Source organism: Balaenoptera borealis (assembly GCF_965194805.1).
Source record: "Balaenoptera borealis genome assembly, chromosome: 11".
Taxonomy (NCBI): domain Eukaryota; kingdom Metazoa; phylum Chordata; class Mammalia; order Artiodactyla; family Balaenopteridae; genus Balaenoptera; species Balaenoptera borealis.
In genome coordinates, this window is record NC_138868.1 from 51,185,495 (window position 1) to 51,205,010 (window position 19,516).

Sequence of the window (19,516 nt, forward strand, 5' to 3'; positions counted from 1 at the left end):
GAAAGTAAAGCATCTATTATTCTAATTGGTATAAAGTAGTTCTCAGTATATGACTACTAGTGTGATTATGTACATTAATGTTTAGTAGGCTACAAATAATACTTTCAAACTGCTCCTAAGAGAAGGAAGACAGATAGACATACACGTCCCTATTTAGAAACTGAAGATACGAAGACCAGGAACACACTGAAGATCACAGGCTGGTACAATGGAAGGAGGACCGGGTACTGCTGACTGTGGTCCAGCACTAAGCACTGATGGAGCCCTGGGCAGGCAGATGGGGCAAGGTGAGCACCTCATAACTGGACACTGACCTTGTCACCTCAGACTTACCTGCAGCAGGACCATGTACTGAGAACAGGACTGAAACCACAGACCCTGCCCGCTGGAGAGGCATTCTACTAGCTGAGTAAGTGATGACAGGATTTGGAGGTTTTCCCAAATCATAATGGGAAAATATTCATATACATTACTAAAAAAAAACCCAGAGCAGTACCATTTGTCTTCCTAAGTGAGGTAGCAGTTTTACTGTCTGCAATAATGTTTGAGAAATGAAGACTGAGAATCAAGCACTTTTAGCTTGCAAAAGTGAACTTTTCCTTCTTAACTTTTTGTTATAATGGTTAATGAAAGGATTTTTTGCCACAGAGAGCATTTGAATTAATTTCAGACAGTACAAAGCACAAAGAAGTAACTTGAAGGTTATGCTATCAAATGTGACAATAATACTCTAGTGTATAAGTGTGGATAATTTGATTTCACGAGGTTTTTGCTTCTTTTGTGAAAAGCATAAATGTATAGTAAAAGTATCCAAAAGTGGAAAGCATAGAACAGTATGCCATCATTTGTGCATAAAAATGGGATATGTGTGGCAAAAATGCATAGAATTTCTCTGGCAGTATACCCAGGGAACTAGGACTATTGGTAGCCTCATGTTTATACTTTTGTAAACATATGTATAGCATCCATAACTGATATGTAGCATTGTTTACATTGTTAATCATGTTACTCAAATTTACATAAATAGTATCAAATCAGATGCATCATTCTGTATCTTATTTTTCCATTCAACCTTTTGTATATTTATATAAATATACATAAATATATGTATATTTCAATAAGGTATATGTATATTCATATGGTTCAAAAATCAAAACAGCATAGAAAGGTTTACAGAGGAAAGTCTCATCCCTAAGCCGTGCCCTCTCCCCAAGCAACCACTTAAAACAATTTTTTTTTGTACCTTTCCATAATTCTCTTTCTTTCTTCCTTCCTTTCTTTACTTTTTTTTTTTTTTTGGCTGTGCTGTGCATCTTGCAGGATCTCAGTTCCCCAACCAGGGACTGAACCCGGGCCATGGGAGTGAAAGCCCGGGATCCTAACCACTAGGCCACGAGGGAACTCCCTCCAAAATTTTCTTATGCAAACACAAATATTCTCCCTCCTCCTTTTTTACACAAAAGATTGCATTCTATTGTCACCTTTCTGCACCTTTCTCTTTTTTTAAAATTGAAGTATAGTTGATATACAATATTATATGTTACAGGTGTACAATATAGTGATTCAATTTTTAAAGGTTATACTCCATTTATAGCTATTATAAAATATTGGCGATATTTCCTATGCCGTACAATATATCCCTGTAGCTTATTTCACACATAAAAGTTTGTACCTCTTAAGCCCCTACCCCAATGTTGCCCCTCCCCCCTTCTCTCTCCTCACTGGTAACCACTAGCTTGTTTTCTATATCTGTGAGTCTGTTTCTTTTTTGTTATATTCACTAGTTTGTTGTATTTTTCATTTTATTTTAAAAAAATTGTTTTTTGGCTGTGCCCTGAGGTATGTGGGATGTGGGATCTTAGTTCCCCAACCAGGGACCGAACCCTTGCCCCCTGCAGTGTAAGCGTGGAGTCTTAACCACTGGACTGCCAGGGAATTCCCTGTTGTATTTTTTAGATTCCACATATAAGTGATATCATACAGTATTTGTCCTTCTCTGACTTATTTCACTCAGCATAATACCCTTCAAGTCCATCCATGTTGTTACAAATGGCAAAATTTCATTCTTTTTTATGGCTGAGTTGTATTCCAGTGTGTGTGTGTGTGCGTGCGTGTGTGCGTACACATCTTCTTTATCCACTCATTTGTTGATGAACACTAAGGCTGCTTCCATATCTTGGCAATTGTAAACAATGCTGCTATGAACATTGGGGTGCATGTATCTTTTTAAATTAGTGTTTTTGTTTTTTTGGATATACATCCAGGAGTGGAATTGATGGGTCATATGGTAGTTCTATTTTTAGTTTTTTGAGACACATCCATACAGTTTTCCACAGGGGCCACACCAATTTACGTTCCCACCAACAGTGTATGAGGGTTCCCTTTTCACCACATCCTCACCAACGTTTGTTATTTGTGTTCTTTTTGATGATAGCCATCCTGACAAGTGTGAGGTGACATCTCACTGTGGTTCTGATTTGCATCTTCCTGGTGATTAACGATGTTGAGCATCTTTTCATGTGACTGTTGGCCATCTGCATGTTTTCTTTGAAAAAATATCTATTGAGGTCTTTGCCCATTTTTAAGTCAGGTTGTTTGTTGTTTTGGTGTCCAGTTGTAGGAGATGTTTATATATTTTGGGTATTAAATCCTTATCGGCCATATCATTTGCAAATCTCTTCTCCCATTCAGTAGGTTGTCTTTTTTTTTTTTTTCTGGCGGCACTACACAGCTTTCGGGATCTTAGTTCCCCAACCAGGGATGGAACCCATGCCCCCTGCAATGGAAGCGCAAAGTCCTAAACCACTGGACCGCCAGGGAATTCCCTCAGTAGGTTCTCTTTTCGTTTTGCTGATGGCTTCCGTTGCTGTGAAAAAGCTTTTAAATATAATTAGGTCCCATTTGTTTATTTTTGCTTTTATTTCCTTTGCTTTAGGAGACAGATCCAAAAAAATACTGTTGCGATTTATGTCAGAGTGTTACGCCTATGTTTTCGTCTAGGAATTTTATGGTTTCCAGTCTTACATTTAGGTCTTTAATCCTTTTTGCATTTATTTTTGTATATAGTGTTAGAGAATGTTCTAACTTCATTCTTTTTCATGTAACTGTCCAGTTTTCCCAGCACCACTTATTGAAGAGACTGTCTTTTCTCCATTGTATGCTCTTGACTCCTTTGTTGTAGTTTAATTGACCATAAGTGTACACACCTTTCTTCTTTCACTTAACAATATACTTGGAAAGTTTTCCATATTTGTACATCAAGAGCTTTCTCATTCTTTTTCACCAGGTTAAATCTCATTGCGTGTATGTACCATCATTTGTTTAACTGGCCCCTAACTGAAAGACCATTGAGCTGTTTCCTAGACAAAGCCTCCAGCCTTCCTTGACAGAGCAGCTGATCAAGCAGTCAGGATGGGCTTATAAAAAAGTGTGGGGAGGTGGGGAGACACTCTACCATCCCAGGTGAACTGAGGGCAGAGGTAAGGGCAGCACAGGGAGGAAAGGCAGGAGGGGAGAGGCAAGGTGGGAGCTCCCCGGTGCCCTGGGAGGCTGGTTTCTCTCAGGCTTTTCCTCTGGTGCCCCACCACCCACTACTCTGTCTCAGTTTCTTCTCCACATTCCCCTTACCTCTTGGCCTTCCCCCAGGTCTAGGCCTGACTCTGCCCGGGAAACTTCCCAAGACCCGTCCGCGGGGGTTAGAGAGGGTTGCCGAGGTGTAAGGACCTGGGGTTTATTTAGCTCTCTGGGCCTGCAGTCTCACTGGCTTTCCACATAGCCCTGCCCCTACTCCCAGCTCCCCTGGCACATGGTCCAGGACCTTAAGCAAGAACTGAATGGCTCAGTGGCCTTCATCTGGCCCCGGGTCAGCTTTCCTGTCTGCCCCACTGGCAATCTCTGGGCACCTAAACCTAGACTGCTTTGGGCTAGTGGGAATGGGCTGAGGAAGCAGAAGCAGAGCCTGTCTGGCGCCCCTCCTCTCACTCCCCAACCCCATCAGCAGATCATGCCCTGTGGTTCCTCTTATGCGGGACTCTCTGATTGTGGGTGAAATACTGGCTGGCAAAATCCGGAAGGGGATGTCTGGAGAGGGGTGGTGGCTCCCTCCACGTCACAGAGCAAGCTAGTGTTAAAATGTCCTCAGGCGGGGGTGGATTCCTACCTCTCCAGGCCGTTCATCGCTTGGCTCATCTGTGCTGTGGGGTAAGCTGGGTGGGGAGGCCAGAAGATCTGGGCTGGCGGGGGAGACAGGAAATCTGACCAAGAGTCTCACGGTGGCTTTCTGGCAGAAGTGGGTGGACATGGCCTGGCAGAAGTGGGTGGACATGGCCTGGCGGATGACACAGTTGCTGCTTCTGGCTTTGGTGGCTGCTGCATGGGGTGCCCAGTCCGGGACTCCACAGGCCAGGACAGACCTGCTCAACGTCTGCATGAACGCCAAGCACCACAAGACAAAGCCAGGCCCTGAGGACAAGCTACATGACCAGGTGAGGATGGAGTGGCGTCTGGGGTAGGGGAGAGGGCTGACCCCAAAAAGGGGAGAAGTTAGGGAGATGGGAAGATCAGCTTTGGCAGGTGATGGAGGCAGCAGGGTGGCTGAGGTGATCCTGGTGGACCTCTCTCAGGAGGCCACTAGAACACTGGGGTGACTATTTATCTAGCACCCTCTATGGGCCAAGTGTTTTCCTCACACCTTGTCGTGAATATGTCCAAAAGGCCTCCTTGGTAGGTGGATAGTGGTCTCTACTTATACAAATGAGGAAATAGGCCCACAGAGGGCACAGGTACATGTGGGAACTGAGAAGCCAGTCATTAGCAGGTGCCGGGAGAGGGACTGGTGGAACCTTTCCCAACCTCATTATGTGCCAGCCCACGGAACTCAAAGTCAAGGTAGAAGAGACACGTCCCTCATGGTCACGACGTGACAAATAACTACAAACAGGCCAGGTCCCCAACCCCCATTAGGTCCTGAAGAGACAGTGACAAATCAGATATGCTGGGAAGACTTCCAAGTAAAGGGACCATTGGCCTTGGCCTTGGAGGATGAGCAAGAGTTTTCCAGGAAGACAAAGAAGGAAAAGGCAGCCTAGCAGAGGACAGCATGTACACGGGTTGGAGGGTGACAGCACAAGCGGTGGCAAGTCTAGTGTGGCCAGAGCCAAGGATACTGCTGCACACAGAGAAGGGGAGGTGAGGCCTGAGTTCCCATTTCATAGGGAAGGCTCCTGAAGCAGCTCAGAGAATCTGAGCTTGAAGTTGAACTCCAGGCTCATGAGAGATGCCGATATCTCATTCCTTCCGGTCACCCCCTCTGCTCCCTACAAGGCTTCACACTGCTGGAGGGCTGGGGTGTTCCCAGGGAAAGACTGGCATGGACTGCTTCCAGGGGCTCCAGGTGAAAAGAGGGAAGTCCAGCAGCCCATTACCTCTGAGTCATTTCCAGCAGTTCGTTTGCTCTGTGTGTGTGTGCATGTGTGTGTAGTAAAATATCCATAACATAAAATTTGCTGTTTAAGCATTTCTAAGTGTACAGCTCTGTAGCATTAGGTAGATTCACATTGTTGTGCAAACATCACCACCATCCATCTCCAGAACTTTTTCATCTTCCCAAACTGAAAGTCCATACCCATCACTGCATTTTTAGAACTTTTAAAGTTATTTTTAGGAATTTTTTTTTTTTTTTTTTGCCTCACCGCGCGGCTTGTAGGATCTTAGTTCCCTGACCAGGGATCAAACCTGGGCCCTCGGCAGTGAAAGCGCAGGGTCCTAACCACTGGACCGCCAGGGAATTCCCAGAACTTTTTAAGTTCTAAAGGTTGCTTTAAAGAACGCTAAGCAGCACTTCCTCTTTGCCAAGAAATGATGCAGACACCGACCTTGGAGGGAGTCAGGTGATTGTAATTCGGAGGGATGTAGGCTATATGGTAGTGGCTGGTTTTGCTGAGTCTCTAGCATAGGCCAGGAAGTGCTTTTCATTATATTTAATTTAGTCAATTAATTTATTTATTGGCCGTGTAGCACAGCTTGCAGGACCTTAGTTCCCCGACCAGGGATTGAACCCACATCCTTGGCAGTGAAAGCGCGGAGTCCTAACCACTGGACCGTCAGGGAATTCCCCGCTTTTCATTATATTAACTAACTCTTTTGGAGGCAGAAACCCCTGACCCTGGCTGGCAGGTCAGGGATGAGGTGCATTGGGTCTTGCAGGGCGACCAAGAGTTGGGCACCTAAGGAACTGCATGCACGAAGCTGGGGAGGCCTGGAAGCAGGTTCTGCAGCAGCAGCCCCGGGCGTGGGCTGGGTTATTGGAGAGGGGTTGGTTTGGATCCACCCTCAGGGATTTTCCTTAGTTTCTCCTGAATGCCCAGACCTGTCACATCTCCCTTCTCACTTGAGCCTGGATGCTAGAGTTCATCTCAGACATTTTAAGCAATTGGCTCATGATCGCTCAGCTCTTGACTCCCAGCCTCCAGCAATTTCTAAAGAGAAATCTCCACCACTTCTACCATCTTACTTGCCTTGAATTCACCCTTCTAGGATTGCCTCCCATGTTTAGTCAGGCCCATGTTCAGGCCTATGTGTGGTCACTGCCGCTCTGTGCCCCGCTGCTTTTAAGACCTACCAGGAGTCCCCTCACCTGGGGTTCCAGACCCTGAGAGAGCCAGACTGGCCCCCTTCCCCTCCACGCCTCACCACAGCCCGAGACCAGGCTCCTCTCTCTCCTCTCTGTCCTGAGGTAAAACCTTAACCTTACCATCCATAAGGGGTGCAGCTTACTTAAGCTCTGTAAAAATCGGAGTAATGATCTTTTACTCCATAACTGGGTTACTGAGAAGATAAAGTGCAAAAGCCTCAGGGACTTTGCGTCTGCTATTTTCAGTGCCCCCAGTGTTCTCTGTCTCCCCCCTCCCCACCCCTAACTAAAACCATAAGCGCAAGGAGGGCAGAGATTTGATCTATTTTGTTCATTACAGTATTCGCAGCACCCAGCACAGTGCCTGCTCTCAATTCATACTGTCTCAGTGCAAAATGAGCAATCTAAATAACCCAGATAACGTGAAATAACTTTGTAAACTGCTTAGAGATGTACAAATAATAATTGCTCCCCCAGACGATGGTTCCCCAGGTCTCCCACATCCCCTGTGTTACTTTCTGTTAAAAGTCAATACTACTATTGCCTCTACCCCACCATGAGGGCTCCTCAAGGCCAGGCTTAGAGACAGCCTCTCCAGCGAGGGCTCCTCTGGGTGACCCACCCGAGGCAGAGGAACCAGAATCTGGAGGAGATGGCCATGGTGGGTCAAGGACTTAGTCCCATGTCTTCCCCTCCCAGTGCAGTCCCTGGAAGAAGAACGCCTGCTGCTCCGTCAACACCAGCCAAGAAGCCCATAAGGATATTTCCTACCTGTACAGATTCAACTGGGATCACTGTGGCAAGATGGAGCCCGCCTGCAAGCGCCACTTTATTCAGGACACCTGCCTCTACGAGTGCTCACCTAACCTGGGGCCCTGGATCCAGCAGGTATGGGCACCATCCCCACAGACATGAACCTCAGCAGAGGGCAGGGCCCACAGGCCACTTGCAGGGAGGGCGCGGTCCAGGAATTCTGGACTGAGGGCGGAAGAGGCACCGCCCCCTCCCCCAGCCCTGGACCCCATCAAGGCTGTAGCAGCTGAGATCCCTGGCTGAATCGAGCCCTCCCTTCCCCCCGCTCCCCCCAGGTGAACCAGAGCTGGCGCAAAGAGCGGGTCCTGAACGTGCCCCTCTGCAAAGAGGACTGTCAGATCTGGTGGGAAGACTGCCGCACCTCCTACACCTGCAAGACCAACTGGCACAAGGGCTGGAACTGGACCTCAGGTGACGGCCTGGGTGGGGGCGGGGGGGAGGGAGGGGTTTGGAGGTGGAGGGGGGGTGTGGAACGAGTATATGGAGATTTGAGGCTGTGGGGCTGGTGGAACAAGAGATGGTTCTGGACCCAGTGGCTACAGGTCTTCCATCCTCCCCATAGGGTATAACCAGTGCCCAGTGAGAGCTGCCTGCCACCGCTTTGACTTCTACTTCCCCACGCCTGCTGCTCTGTGCAATGAAATCTGGAGTCACTCCTTCAAAGTCAGCAACTACAGCCGGGGCAGCGGCCGCTGCATCCAGATGTGGTTCGACCCGGCCCAGGGCAACCCCAATGAGGGGGTGGCGAAGTTCTATGCTGAGACCACAAATTCTGGGGCCATGCCCCAGGGGATTGGACCTCTCCTCCTCAACCTCACCCAGATACTGCAACGCTGGGTCCTTGGCTAAGCTGTTTCCACTGCTGACACCTGGATACCTTCCTTGCCTGCACCCAACCTCAGCTCAGCCCAGCTCCAGTCTCTCAGATGAGGAGGACTCACAATACCCTGGTCATTGGTTCCTGATCCAAGGTCCTGTGGGGATCCTCTGACAGCCTATTCTAATAGATATATCTATGTGTGTCCTGTGCCTTATAAATAATTTGGGGATGAGTGGGTTGGGGGTGGGGGCATGCCTCATTGCTTCATCATTCCTCTTGAGAGGCCCAAAGCGGGACTGGGACTAGCTTGAAGTTCGGCAGCAAGTAGGGGGTAGAAGTTGATCCCTTAGCCTGGGGCTCTTACTTCTGCACCAGCCTTCCCCCTCATGCCCCCTCCTATACCACAAGGGAACAAGGGAATTGGTAGAGGGAAGCTGGGGAGAGACTGGCAGATAAGTTACCAGGCTCCTGAAAGTTTCTTTCCCTTTCCTTCCCTTACTAGATGTGGGCTGGGATGGAGATATCAGTGGGCAGATCCCCATGATGAACACTTGCACTGTCTCCATTTTTTAAAAATGACAATTCTACAATGAAAAATCATGCACATAGTAGAATGCTATAGCACTGAATTCCAGAAGAGGGATTGCTGGGTCAAGGAGTATTTGGATTTATAATTTTGATAGTTACAATTTTACAGGGGTTATATCAATGTGGCCCCCACTAGCCTTGTTTCCCCACAATCTGGTCAACACAGTGTAGCGTTAAACTTTGAATTTCCTGCTAAGCTGATTTTCTTCTAAACTGATAGGTGGGATAAAGGGCATCTCAGTGGAGTTTTCACTTGCCATGTTTCTTACCATGAGAACACAGTTTTTGAGATCTTTCCATATTGATCTACAAAGATCTAATTCATTCTTTTCCATTGCTGGGCAATATTCAGTTCTATGTATAGATCACATTTAATTCAGTCACCTACTGATGGATATCTGAGGCAGGGAGGTTCTTTTATGGCCTTGACATTTTTACAAAGCATGGGCCAGTTATTTTGTAGAATAACTCTCATTTTGGGTTTATCTGTTTCCTCATCAGATTGAGGTTCTGAATTTTTGACACAAGTATCCCAAAAGCAATACCGTGTCCTCTTGGTGCATCATGATGGGGGGCACATGGTGTTGGGTTTGCCCATTCCTGACGATGTTAACTGATCTTTTGGTTGAGATTGGTTCTGCCAGGTTTCTCCATTACTTTTCCCCCGCTTTGTAATTAATAAGTATGTTGTAGGGAGATACTTTGAGGACTGCAGGTATCCTATTTACCATCACACTTTCACTCTGGAGTTTCACTGTCTGATGGACATTTTTTAAAAAGTGAAAACAAACACTAAAAATGTCTTATTATGTGACATCCCCTCTCCAACCCTTTAATGCTCTTCCATGGTGTCTACTGGAAAAGCCAAACTTCAGTGGCCTGGAAGCCCCCCTCCTCCACTTAGATATCGTGTCAAATTAATTCCCCCTCTACACCCCCCATATATAAGCCCCATTCACACTTTTCACTTTGGGGCTTTTACTCCAAATATTCCCTCTCAGGGTTCCTGGGATGCTCTTTTATACTCTGCAGGCTGGCTCCTTGTAGCCACTTAGGTTTCAACCTACAATTAATTCCCCACTAAAATGACTTCTGACCACTCAACCAAAAGAAGTCCTCTTGTACAGATATCCATCCACTGTGTTTACTGTCTGACTTTTCCCTAACAAAACATACACACCTGAAAGCAGGGGCCATGTCTATGACATTTTGTGCCAGATCCCCTGGGCCTGGGTCAGTGCCTAGCACAGAGGAGGTGCTTAGGAAGTGAAGGAATCCATGCACTCATTCTGTCAGTCAGCAGATGCCTTCTGAACACCCAATCTGCCAGTGTCGGCCGACAGGAAGGGAACTGAGTACCTTGCGCTGTCTGGTGGGGGCAGACAGATGTGAGAACCAGTAACTCTTAGAACAGTGAGCTGAGGGTTTGCTCCAGGGGAGCACAGAGTGTGGCGTAGTTCCGTGGAAGCCCAGAAAGGTTAGGGAAGGCTTCCAAAGCATAACGTTTACCAAGCAGACTAGGTAGAGGAATGGCATTCCATGGAGAGGGCTCAGGAAGTGCAAAGGCTTGGAGGTGATAGAAGCACAGCAGAATTTCTAGGTGGCTAAGACAGAAGTTAAGAGGGCAAGGGCAGGAAATGAGGCCAGAGAAGAAACACTGGATCTGCAACCCTCAAGACTCTGATGCCCTCACAGTGCTCTCTCCTTTCTTTGTGAAAGAAGCCAGGCTTGGAATCAGACTCAGCTCTAGCCCCTCTTTTCTGCCTGGGAACCGCAGTTTTCGCAGCTGTGAGGATGGGTGATAAGCGACTGCATATGCCATGGGCTGGCACTCAGGAAAAGCCCCAGTTTCTCCCACCCCTACTCCCTGCAGCCCAGAGCCCCCACCCACGCAGGGCCAAAGACCTTCCTTTCATCTTTGTCAAGTCACAGGGCAGCCTTCAGATCGGGGTCCACAAGGATGCCAATGGCTAACTTGGCTGGTATTAAGCTTCCAGTCCGGGCAGATACTCTCGGGATCGGCTCCACAGTGGATGCTTGACTGTATCCCTCCCTGTTGGCCAGATGGCCTGAGCACTGAGGCTTCAGATTCAGAGCCCGGCACGAGGCTCAACAAGGGCAGGGACTCCTCACAGATTAGAACTCCACCTCCAACTCACTTCCCACTTGCTGGTCGCTTCTTCTGAACCCCTGAGGTCTCGGAGGCCAAACATCACTCCTGCAGTGGAGGAACTATAAAGCCCAGTTTATGATCAGTTCCTGGCGCAGGGGTGGAGGATGGGGGACAGGGGCAAGTCCCATCTAGAAGAGCATCTAGAGGAATGCTTTTGGGCATTCCTAGACACCTGGTCATGCTCCAGTTAGGAGAAGGCTGAGCTGGGCTTGTAAAGCCAGGAGGGAGGTCTGGGTGTTCTAGCAGCCCTCTACCTGCTCAGGTCTTCAGAGGGCTTAACCCTCCCAGGTTGTCACAGGAGTCAAGTATGGCTCACTCCGAGGGAGAGGGAAAGCAGGGCACAAGCTAGGGGTCTCCTGGGAGTTGAGTTCTCTCCCCTCCCCCCCACTGGAGTCAATTTCTTTGCAGGCTCTTTAGGGCTTTCCTTCTTGGCTGATGCTCCTCCTGTGATCCAGCTGCCTCCTCTGGCTCCCAGCCCCGCCCCCCGTTCCACGGGCTCAGACCCGTGGCCTTTCCAAGGATAGTGAGACCCCATATTCCTTAAACTTCTGCTGCCATCATAGGCTGATGGCTCCCACATCCAACCTGGACCCTTCCCCGGGCTTTCACCTCTACCACCACCTCCCCGCCGTGTTGCACACAGGCACCTCGACAAAACAGAGCTCAACGTTCCCTCCGGCCCAAATTTGCTCCTCCCCTCTTCCCTTTCCCCACCAGTGGTACCAGCCTGGCCTCAGAGGGTGAAAAAAGAAAGGCTTCTGTCCCTGGCTGGGGTAGGAGTGGTGGGAGGAGTCTACATTAGAGCAGACTCTTAGCTGCTGGAGAAAGGAGACTTGTGTGTGAGTGGGTAGGGGAGTGGGGGAAGGGAGGGGAGCTGGGGCCTTGGAACAACTGAGGCTCTGGTAATCTGAACATCTGTGATTTTATAGCTGGAGGCGGGCAATGCCTGAGGCTGCTGAGGTTGAAGAGTTGGTGGCTCTATAAGTTGGGGATATGGGAGCTCCATACTCTCTACAGCTGCCTGGGAGCTGGGAAGCCCGAGCTCCAGTCCTTGCCCTGCAATGAGCTCTGTCTTGATTCTCTGGGTCTCATTCTCTTTATCGGTATAACAGGATGAGGGTGTTAGAAGTGGAGCAGGTTTCTTTAAAGGATCCCAGCAACTCAGGCTGCAAGGTTTTCTCAGACCTGAGTTTAGGGGAGAAAATGGAATAAGTGGGGCTTGGGAACTGGCCTTAGGCCTGCACTATTAATCCAGTCTCTCCTACCCACCACCCTTCCATGGAGGCCTTGCTGGAGCCCACATGCAATAATTAACTCCTGGGTGGCCTTCGCCCTATCCTAAGCACCTCTCCTGGGCCACATTCCCACTGCCTGTCTCCTAGGCCACTAAGCCCCTTCTGTCCCCTAGAGTGAGGCAAGGGGGACTGCAGAGCAGAGCAGAAGCCTGAGCCAGACCGAGAGCCTCCTCTTCTCCCAGGTATGCCACTCTGCACCCCCTCTCAGAGCAACACACCCTAGGGCACTCCCAGCAAGTATTAAAGGCAGAGAATCCAGAAGCAGAGACAGGGCCTGCCCAAGGTTAAACTACAAGTTAGTAGAACCCAGCACTCTTGCCTTTCAGCACAGCACTGAGTTCTCAGAGCTTCAAGTCTGGGACCCTGGGGGGAGGGGTGGCAGTGTTGAGGATGGTGATTGGTGGTGGTGGTGGGGTCTGAGCTGGACCCAAATCTGAAGCTGAGACTAGGAGGGGGGAGGGGCTTGCAGGGTGATGTAGGTGGCATGGAGGGGAAGAGAGCTCTGGCTCTAGAAAGCAGCCACAGCAAGAAAAACCACCGACTGACTGGGATCCAATGGGACTTGGGGAAAGGGTTTTCTCAGCCCTCCCAGTACTCCCCCAGTACTGTGTCAGTTACCCCTGTGGGAGCCTCAGCACAGGGAAAGAGCAGGGGACAAAAGCTGAAGGAGCTCTGGACTTGAGGGTCCTGAGTTGGACTTGGGTGGTCCCTACTGTGTGACTTGGGACACGTTCCTCAACCCATGCCCAACTGATTCCTCAATCCGTGCCCAGCTGGCTAGTATTTCTTAGGGTTTCCCCCCCTACATTTAATCCTCAGGTGAGGAAACTAAGCCTCAAGATAATGTGAGTTATTTTCTCCCAAGGTCAAGCAGGAGGGGGAGTATGAGAACTGGGATCATGGACAGGCGGATCTGGAACCCTGTGCTCTAAACTGCTAGACTCTGTTTCCCCAAAGGAGCCTGATCCTGAATCACCTGGCATTTCCAAGAGTACAGATTTGTCCTGTGCCCTTGGAGATCAGGGAGTGATAGGATCAATGGAGAGATGATTGGGTCCTGGAATGAATGAATTAGCAAATGAATGAAGACTGGAATAAGCAGTGTAGCAGGATAATGGATTGTGGAAGGGTGTGAAGTGAGGAGAGCTAGGTGGGAATATAATCCCAGGTTTCCCGGAGCCCTGCTGGGCATTCAGGCCCCATCCAGGAGGCCCAGGCAAGATGCTGGAGTTTTGCAGAAGATGGGGGCAATGTGGCGGCGAGGCAACTTTGTGAGCAGGGAGGATGCATAAGCTTTAGGAGCTGTAAGAAATGCATTCTGAGTGTTTTAGGAGAACCAGGCACCTGGTGACCAGCAGCATGAGGTAACAGGCACCTCCCAAAGCTCAGCATCAGAGGTCAGGGGATTGAGATGCTATGAAGGCCAAGGAGAGGCCAGCTCTGTGGCAGAGGTTCAGGAGCCTCCCTAGGCCCCAGGGGTGGGCTGTTTGGCTGCCCATGTCCACCCCCAAGCCTCTGCCTTGTTACATCCTCCAGGTCACAGGGTCTCTGGGAGAGGCCAAATAATGAGGCTGGAAAGGGCTGGAAGCAGGGCTTTTTTTTTTTTTTTTTTTTAAACATTGATCTGCATCTAGAGTTCCAAAACTAAGATAAACTTTTACACAAAGTCATTTGGTGTCAAAACCTGACCTGAGGGCTTCCCTGGTGGCGCAGTGGTTGAGAATCCGCCTGCCGGTGCAGGGGACATGGGTTCGAGCCCTGGTCTGGGAAGATCCCACATGCCACAGGGCAGCTAGGCCTGTGCGCCACAACTACTGAGCCTGTGCTCTGGAGCCCGCGAGCCACAACTGCTGAGCCCGCGCGCCTGGAGCCCATGCTCCGCAACGGGGGAGACCACCGCAATGAGAAGCCCACGTACCACAGCGAGGAGTGGCCCCCGCTCTCCGCAACTAGAGAAAGCCGTATACAGCAACAAAGAACCAAAGTAGCCAAAAATAAATTAAAAAAAAAAAAATCTGGCCTGAAAATTAATGTGAGGTTATTATAGTTTTTATTTATCCCACCAGTATACCTATTTCCTTCCCCACAGAATGTGTGCTTGATCATTGAGTGCATGTAAATTGTATCATCTTACTTTGTATTACCTTTGATAAAACTGCCAACTAAAGAATGTCACTCCGCCACCCAGGTTCTATAAGGATTAAGTCATTAGTGACTGCAGTCGCTGACTTTTAACACACACTAAAAGAAATTCAGGGTGGAGATCAGGAACAAGGCACCCTGTGCTCTGGGAAAACTGGCAGAACAGGCCTTTCGGATGGTTAGATATTTTTAGGAAAAAATTTTATGAACACAAATTCTTGCATCTTCTCATATCTAGAAAAGCACTAAAGCCATTAACTAAGATATCTGTTCCTTGCGACTAGCAGCAACTTTCTACCGAGATGTGTGCTTGACTGCATGTACCCCTGGGCCGAAATCACATATGTACTGATCTCCCCCTTCACCTCTTCAGAACAGTTTTGCAGAGCAGTCTCCTGGGCTATAGACACTGAGTAAACTCAACTCAGAGCTCTTACACTGTAAGTTTTTTTCAGTCAACAAAATCTGAAAAGTTTTAAGCTCTGAAACATTCGCCTCCAAGGATTTCGAACAAGGGATTGGGAACCTATGGCAATCTCCTGGCTATTTCTGCATTTTGCCCAAACTCCATCCCTTAGTTGCACTTGATCCTCATGACCTTGTAAAGAAGCCAGGGAGATCCCAGCCAGGTACTGTCCCAGACCCAACCCTCCCTGAGGCTGGCAAGACTAGGGTGTCAGTCTGATCCGCCCTAGGCTCCACCCACCTAAGACTGTTATTAACACCTTGAGGACCCACCTCTGCATTCCTGCATTCTCACATTCCTTGCTGCCTTTGACCACAGTTATTTCTTCAGGGACAAGCATGGCCTGGAAGACAACGTGGCTACTGTTCCTTGTGGTAGGGGCGGCTGCCGTATGGACAGCCCGGCCCAGGACTGAGCTTCTCAATGTCTGCATGAATGCCAAGCACCATAAGGAAAAGCCAGGTCCCGAGGACAAGCTACATGAGCAGGTGGGCCGAGAAGTGGTCTGGGTCGGGGAAGAGCTGCCTCAGGGAACGTCTGCCTGCCTCCTTGGTGAAGGCAGGGAGGCCGCCTGAGCAGGTCTTCAGTTTGCACTGGTTTATGGGTGACTTTTCAACACATACTGTGTGCCCAGTGTTGTCAGGCAATGCCAAGAGCTCAGCTTCTTGGTTGTTGGGTTTCCGTGTTATTAAAATCAGGAAGCAGGCCTGGAGAAGCACCTGGAGAGACCTGTTTGGGGGGTTGATTTTGATTTCTGAGTTTAGACTGGGGCTACCCTCCAAGGATCTGATAGGAGAAAGAGCACACTGCATGTGGCGGCTTCTTTTCTGCCAGCCCCAAACAGCTCAGGAAAAGAGGGTCTCTCACAGTGAGGCTGGGTGCGAGGCAAACACGTCCTCTGGGGCTCTCAACCCTATTGGACCTTCCTTCCTATGACAAGGACTTTGCCACAATCCCTTCAATCTCCTGAACCTACCTAAATGTTAAAAAAAAAAAAAAAGTCAATGTGATGTCATAACTGTAAAGAAAAAACCAAAAGGCAAGTCACTTGAACTATGCATTTCAATATGTAAATGTTCATATTTATCTCATCTGCAGATAATGACCACAGTCCTGTTTGTGCTTGTTTTGCATCATCGAGCCCCTAGCTGCCAGTGCAGCCTGACAAGTGGTGGTATTACTTGGATACTTCCAGCAGCCTTGACTTTACCCTCTTCAGCCTATATATTTTTTTAAAGTGCACATCTTAATATTGTGCTTTTATACTAAATTCTAGGCCATGGGTTTTCATTCATTCAATAAGAATGTATTGAGTATTTCTGTAATTAGAACTATTCTGGGGTTGCAGTTTATTTAACTTGCTTCCTTACCTCCAGGTCTTTCTTACCTTCTGAAAGAGGCTTAATCTTACCCTTCTAGAAAACAATTTCCCATTCCTCTCCTGCTTTGTTTTTTCCCAAAGCAATTATCCAGTGATAAGTTTTCCTTGTGTTCCCAGTTCCTAGAAAAATGCCTGGGTTAGAATAAGTAGGAGCTCAATAAAGACTTGAATGAATGAATGTTGTGATGACTGCATCTCTGGGTAAGGCTCCCTCCTGGGATTCCACAGTCTTGGAAAGCCTTCTCCCGCAAAGAAGGCCCCCCAGTAGCAAGTGTTTCCCTGAAGACTGTGTTGGGGAATCAAGGACTAAAAGGGGAGAGGCTACGCATGTGAATATTCTGGTTATGCTGGGTGTGAGAGTTAAAAGTCAGTATTATTATTGCCTCTACCCCACCATGAAGGCTCCTCAAGGCCAGGCTTAGAGACAGCCTCCCCAGCGAGGGCTCCTCTGGGTGACCCACCTGAGGCAGAGGAACCAGAATCTGGAGGAGATGGCCATGGTGGGTCAAGGACTTAGTCCCATGTCTTCCCCTCCCAGTGCATTCCCTGGAAGAAGAACGCCTGCTGCTCCGTTAACACCAGCCGAGAAGCCCATAAGGATATTTCCTACCTGTACAGATTCAACTGGGATCACTGTGGCAAGATGGAGCCCGCCTGCAAGCGCCACTTTATTCAGGACACCTGCCTCTACGAGTGCTCACCTAACCTGGGGCCCTGGATCCAGGAGGTATGGGCACCATCCCCACAGACATGAACCTCAGCAGAGGGCAGGGCCCACCAACCACTTGCAGGGAGGGCGCGGTCCAGGAACTCTGGACTGAGGGTGGTAGTGAACGCAGCTCTTTTGCCCCTTTCCTGTTTGCCCATTTCTGTTCCCCTCTAACCTTAAAGGAGCCTAATTATAGGAATGAGATCACCAGGCAATTTAACTTAACTCTTGACTTATGCTCTCCTGAATAGACACCATGCCTTGCCTAACCTGTTGGTTCTTTTCCTAGATTAAAAGAAGAATGAAGAATTAAGTAGTTAAAAAATGACTAGCTCTCTACCTCCAACAGCTCCCTTAGCAATCCTGCAGGCAGATCACTTGGGCAAGATAATATCTGAAGAGAGAGTCAGCCAGTCTGCACACAATGGAGAATGATGCAGAATCCAACCTTCTGCCTTGATGATTCACTGAGATTCTTTCCCCTTTTTCCCTTTAAAAACTGTCATGGCTGAGCAGAATCTTCGGAGTTGGTCTCGGGACATGAGTTCACCTTCTCCCCAGATTGCCGGCTTTTCTGATTAAAGCAACTTTCCTTTCTACTGACACTGGCCTCTCACCTCTCGATTATGGGCTTTTGAGCAGAGAACAGCAGAACCTGAGTTTGGTAACAGTAGAAGCACCGCCCCCTCCCCCAGCCCTGGACCCCATCAAGGCTGTAGCAGCTGAGATCCCTGGCTGACTGGAGCCCTTCCTCCCCCCCCCACCCCCGCTCTCCCCAGGTGAACCAGAGCTGGCGCAAAGAGCGGGTCCTGAACGTGCCCCTCTGCAAAGAGGACTGTCAGATCTGGTGGGAAGACTGCCGCACCTCCTACACCTGCAAGACCAACTGGCACAAGGGCTGGAACTGGACCTCAGGTGAGGGCCTGGGCGGGGGCGGGGGGGAGGGAGGGGTTTGGAGGTGGAGGGGGGGTGTGGAACGAGTATATGGAGATTTGAGGCTGTGGGGCTGGTGGAACAAGAGATGGTTCTGGACCCAGTGGCTACAGGTCTTCCATCCTCCCCATAGGGTATAACCAGTGCCCAGTGAGAACTGCCTGCCACCGCTTTGACTTCTACTTCCCCACGTCTGCTGCTCTGTGCAATGAAATCTGGAGTCACTCCTACAAAGTCAGCAACTATGGCCGGGGCAGCGGCCGCTGCATCCAGATGTGGTTCGACCCGGCCCAGGGCAACCCCAACGAGGAGGTGGCGAGGTTCTATGCTGAGACCATGAGTGGGGCTGGGCTCCGTGAGGCCTGGCCTCTGCGTTTCGGCCTGGTCCTAATGTTGCTCTGGCTGCTCAACTGAGCTCCTTTTATTTTCTGATACCTGGACATCCCTGCCCTGTTAAGACCCACAGCTCCCAATTAGTCAGTTTCTGTTCCTTGGTGGGAACTCTGACTGTTTGAATAAAACCAGACACCCCACGTGTAAGTTATTTGAGTGTGAATGGAAATGTGACTTGTGCTTCCCAGTTCCCACTGATTGAAGCTAGTTAGACTTGGTCAGTTCCCAGCTCTGATACTTGCTATGAACTTGCCAGATAACTTAACTATTCTTCCAAGCTGGGACACAGTCATATCTCTCAATTTCATTTTTCATTACAGCTCTAGTCTAGAGCCAGGCCCAGGATTTTATCATTTGAATTGGACCCAAGCCTCCCAGGGTTAACTGTTCTGCCCTGTGCTCAGCTCTCCAATAGAAGAGAAGGGAATAGGAGTGTCCAGCATGTTCTGGATGGCTGGCTGGGAAGAAGTGAAGGGTAGCCACAGGAGCTCTAACCCCCTAACAGATAATACCCCAAAGCGCTATCTGCCGGGCACCGTCCCAAACACATCTTAAAGGGATAATAGACCCCAGGCCTGACTAGAGGAGCTAAGCCTGAGCTAGTCTGGCAGAGCTCGGGTTGGAACCCAAACCTAGATGCCTAGAGCAGGTCCCAAACCAATGATCTGAGATTTTTAGGCAGTGTTCCTACATTAAGCATAACTTGTAGAAGTTGTAATAAGCTAGGTTATGTTACAACAACATCCCTAATATCTCAGTGCCTTAACACAACTAACACTGATTTCTTGCTCAAGCTATGGTGCTTAATATGGGTTGTCAGGGGGATTCTGTTTGTCACTTAGGGACCCAGGCTGATGGAGGCTCCATCTCATCACACACTTCCACGAGACAGGAATAGGGAACTTGGTGAATTCCATATAGGCTCTTAAAACTTCCACCCATCACTTATTTCATTGGCTAAATCTAGTCATGACCATGACTAACTTCCAGGAGGCCAGGAAAAATACGGTCCTAACATGTGCCTGGAAGGAGAGGGGAATCAGGATATTTGTCAACAGACTTACAGGCTGCTACAAAGACCTTATTATGTTATGGTCAGTTATATTTCTGGCATGGTCATGGTTACAAATTTAATTTTTCAGTTAGATCCTGGCAAGAAGAACCAACTCTTT

General features: G+C 48.8%; 3 protein-coding genes across 8 annotated transcripts in view; 2 read left to right on the forward strand and 1 right to left on the reverse strand.

Annotated features, from left to right (window-relative positions):
- The window catches only part of ANAPC15 (anaphase promoting complex subunit 15), a 71,205-nt gene that overhangs the window by 31,841 nt on the left and 19,848 nt on the right, over nt 1-19,516 (reverse strand). The gene's annotated exons all lie outside the window — the stretch shown is intronic.
- Nucleotides 4,139-8,467, forward strand: LOC309605067 (folate receptor alpha). 2 transcript variants are annotated; one of them, XM_082340386.1, is made up of 5 exons: nt 4,139-4,200; nt 4,311-4,484; nt 7,331-7,519; nt 7,720-7,855; nt 8,007-8,467. In XM_082340386.1, the coding sequence occupies exons 2-5, from the start codon at nt 4,323-4,325 to the stop codon at nt 8,291-8,293; spliced, it is 774 nt and encodes a 257-aa protein (XP_082196512.1). In that variant the 5' UTR covers nt 4,139-4,200; nt 4,311-4,322; the 3' UTR covers nt 8,294-8,467. The 2 variants fall into 2 exon arrangements, with proteins under 2 accessions (XP_082196512.1, XP_082196513.1); XM_082340387.1 differs by lacking the exon at nt 4,139-4,200 and having other exon boundaries at nt 4,287-4,484.
- On the forward strand, nt 12,527-18,495 carry LOC309605076 (folate receptor alpha-like). The gene is made up of 4 exons (XM_082340402.1): nt 12,527-15,416; nt 16,848-17,036; nt 17,798-17,933; nt 18,085-18,495. Exons 1-4 carry the CDS (start codon nt 15,267-15,269, stop codon nt 18,363-18,365), a joined length of 756 nt encoding a protein of 251 aa, XP_082196528.1. The 5' UTR covers nt 12,527-15,266; the 3' UTR covers nt 18,366-18,495.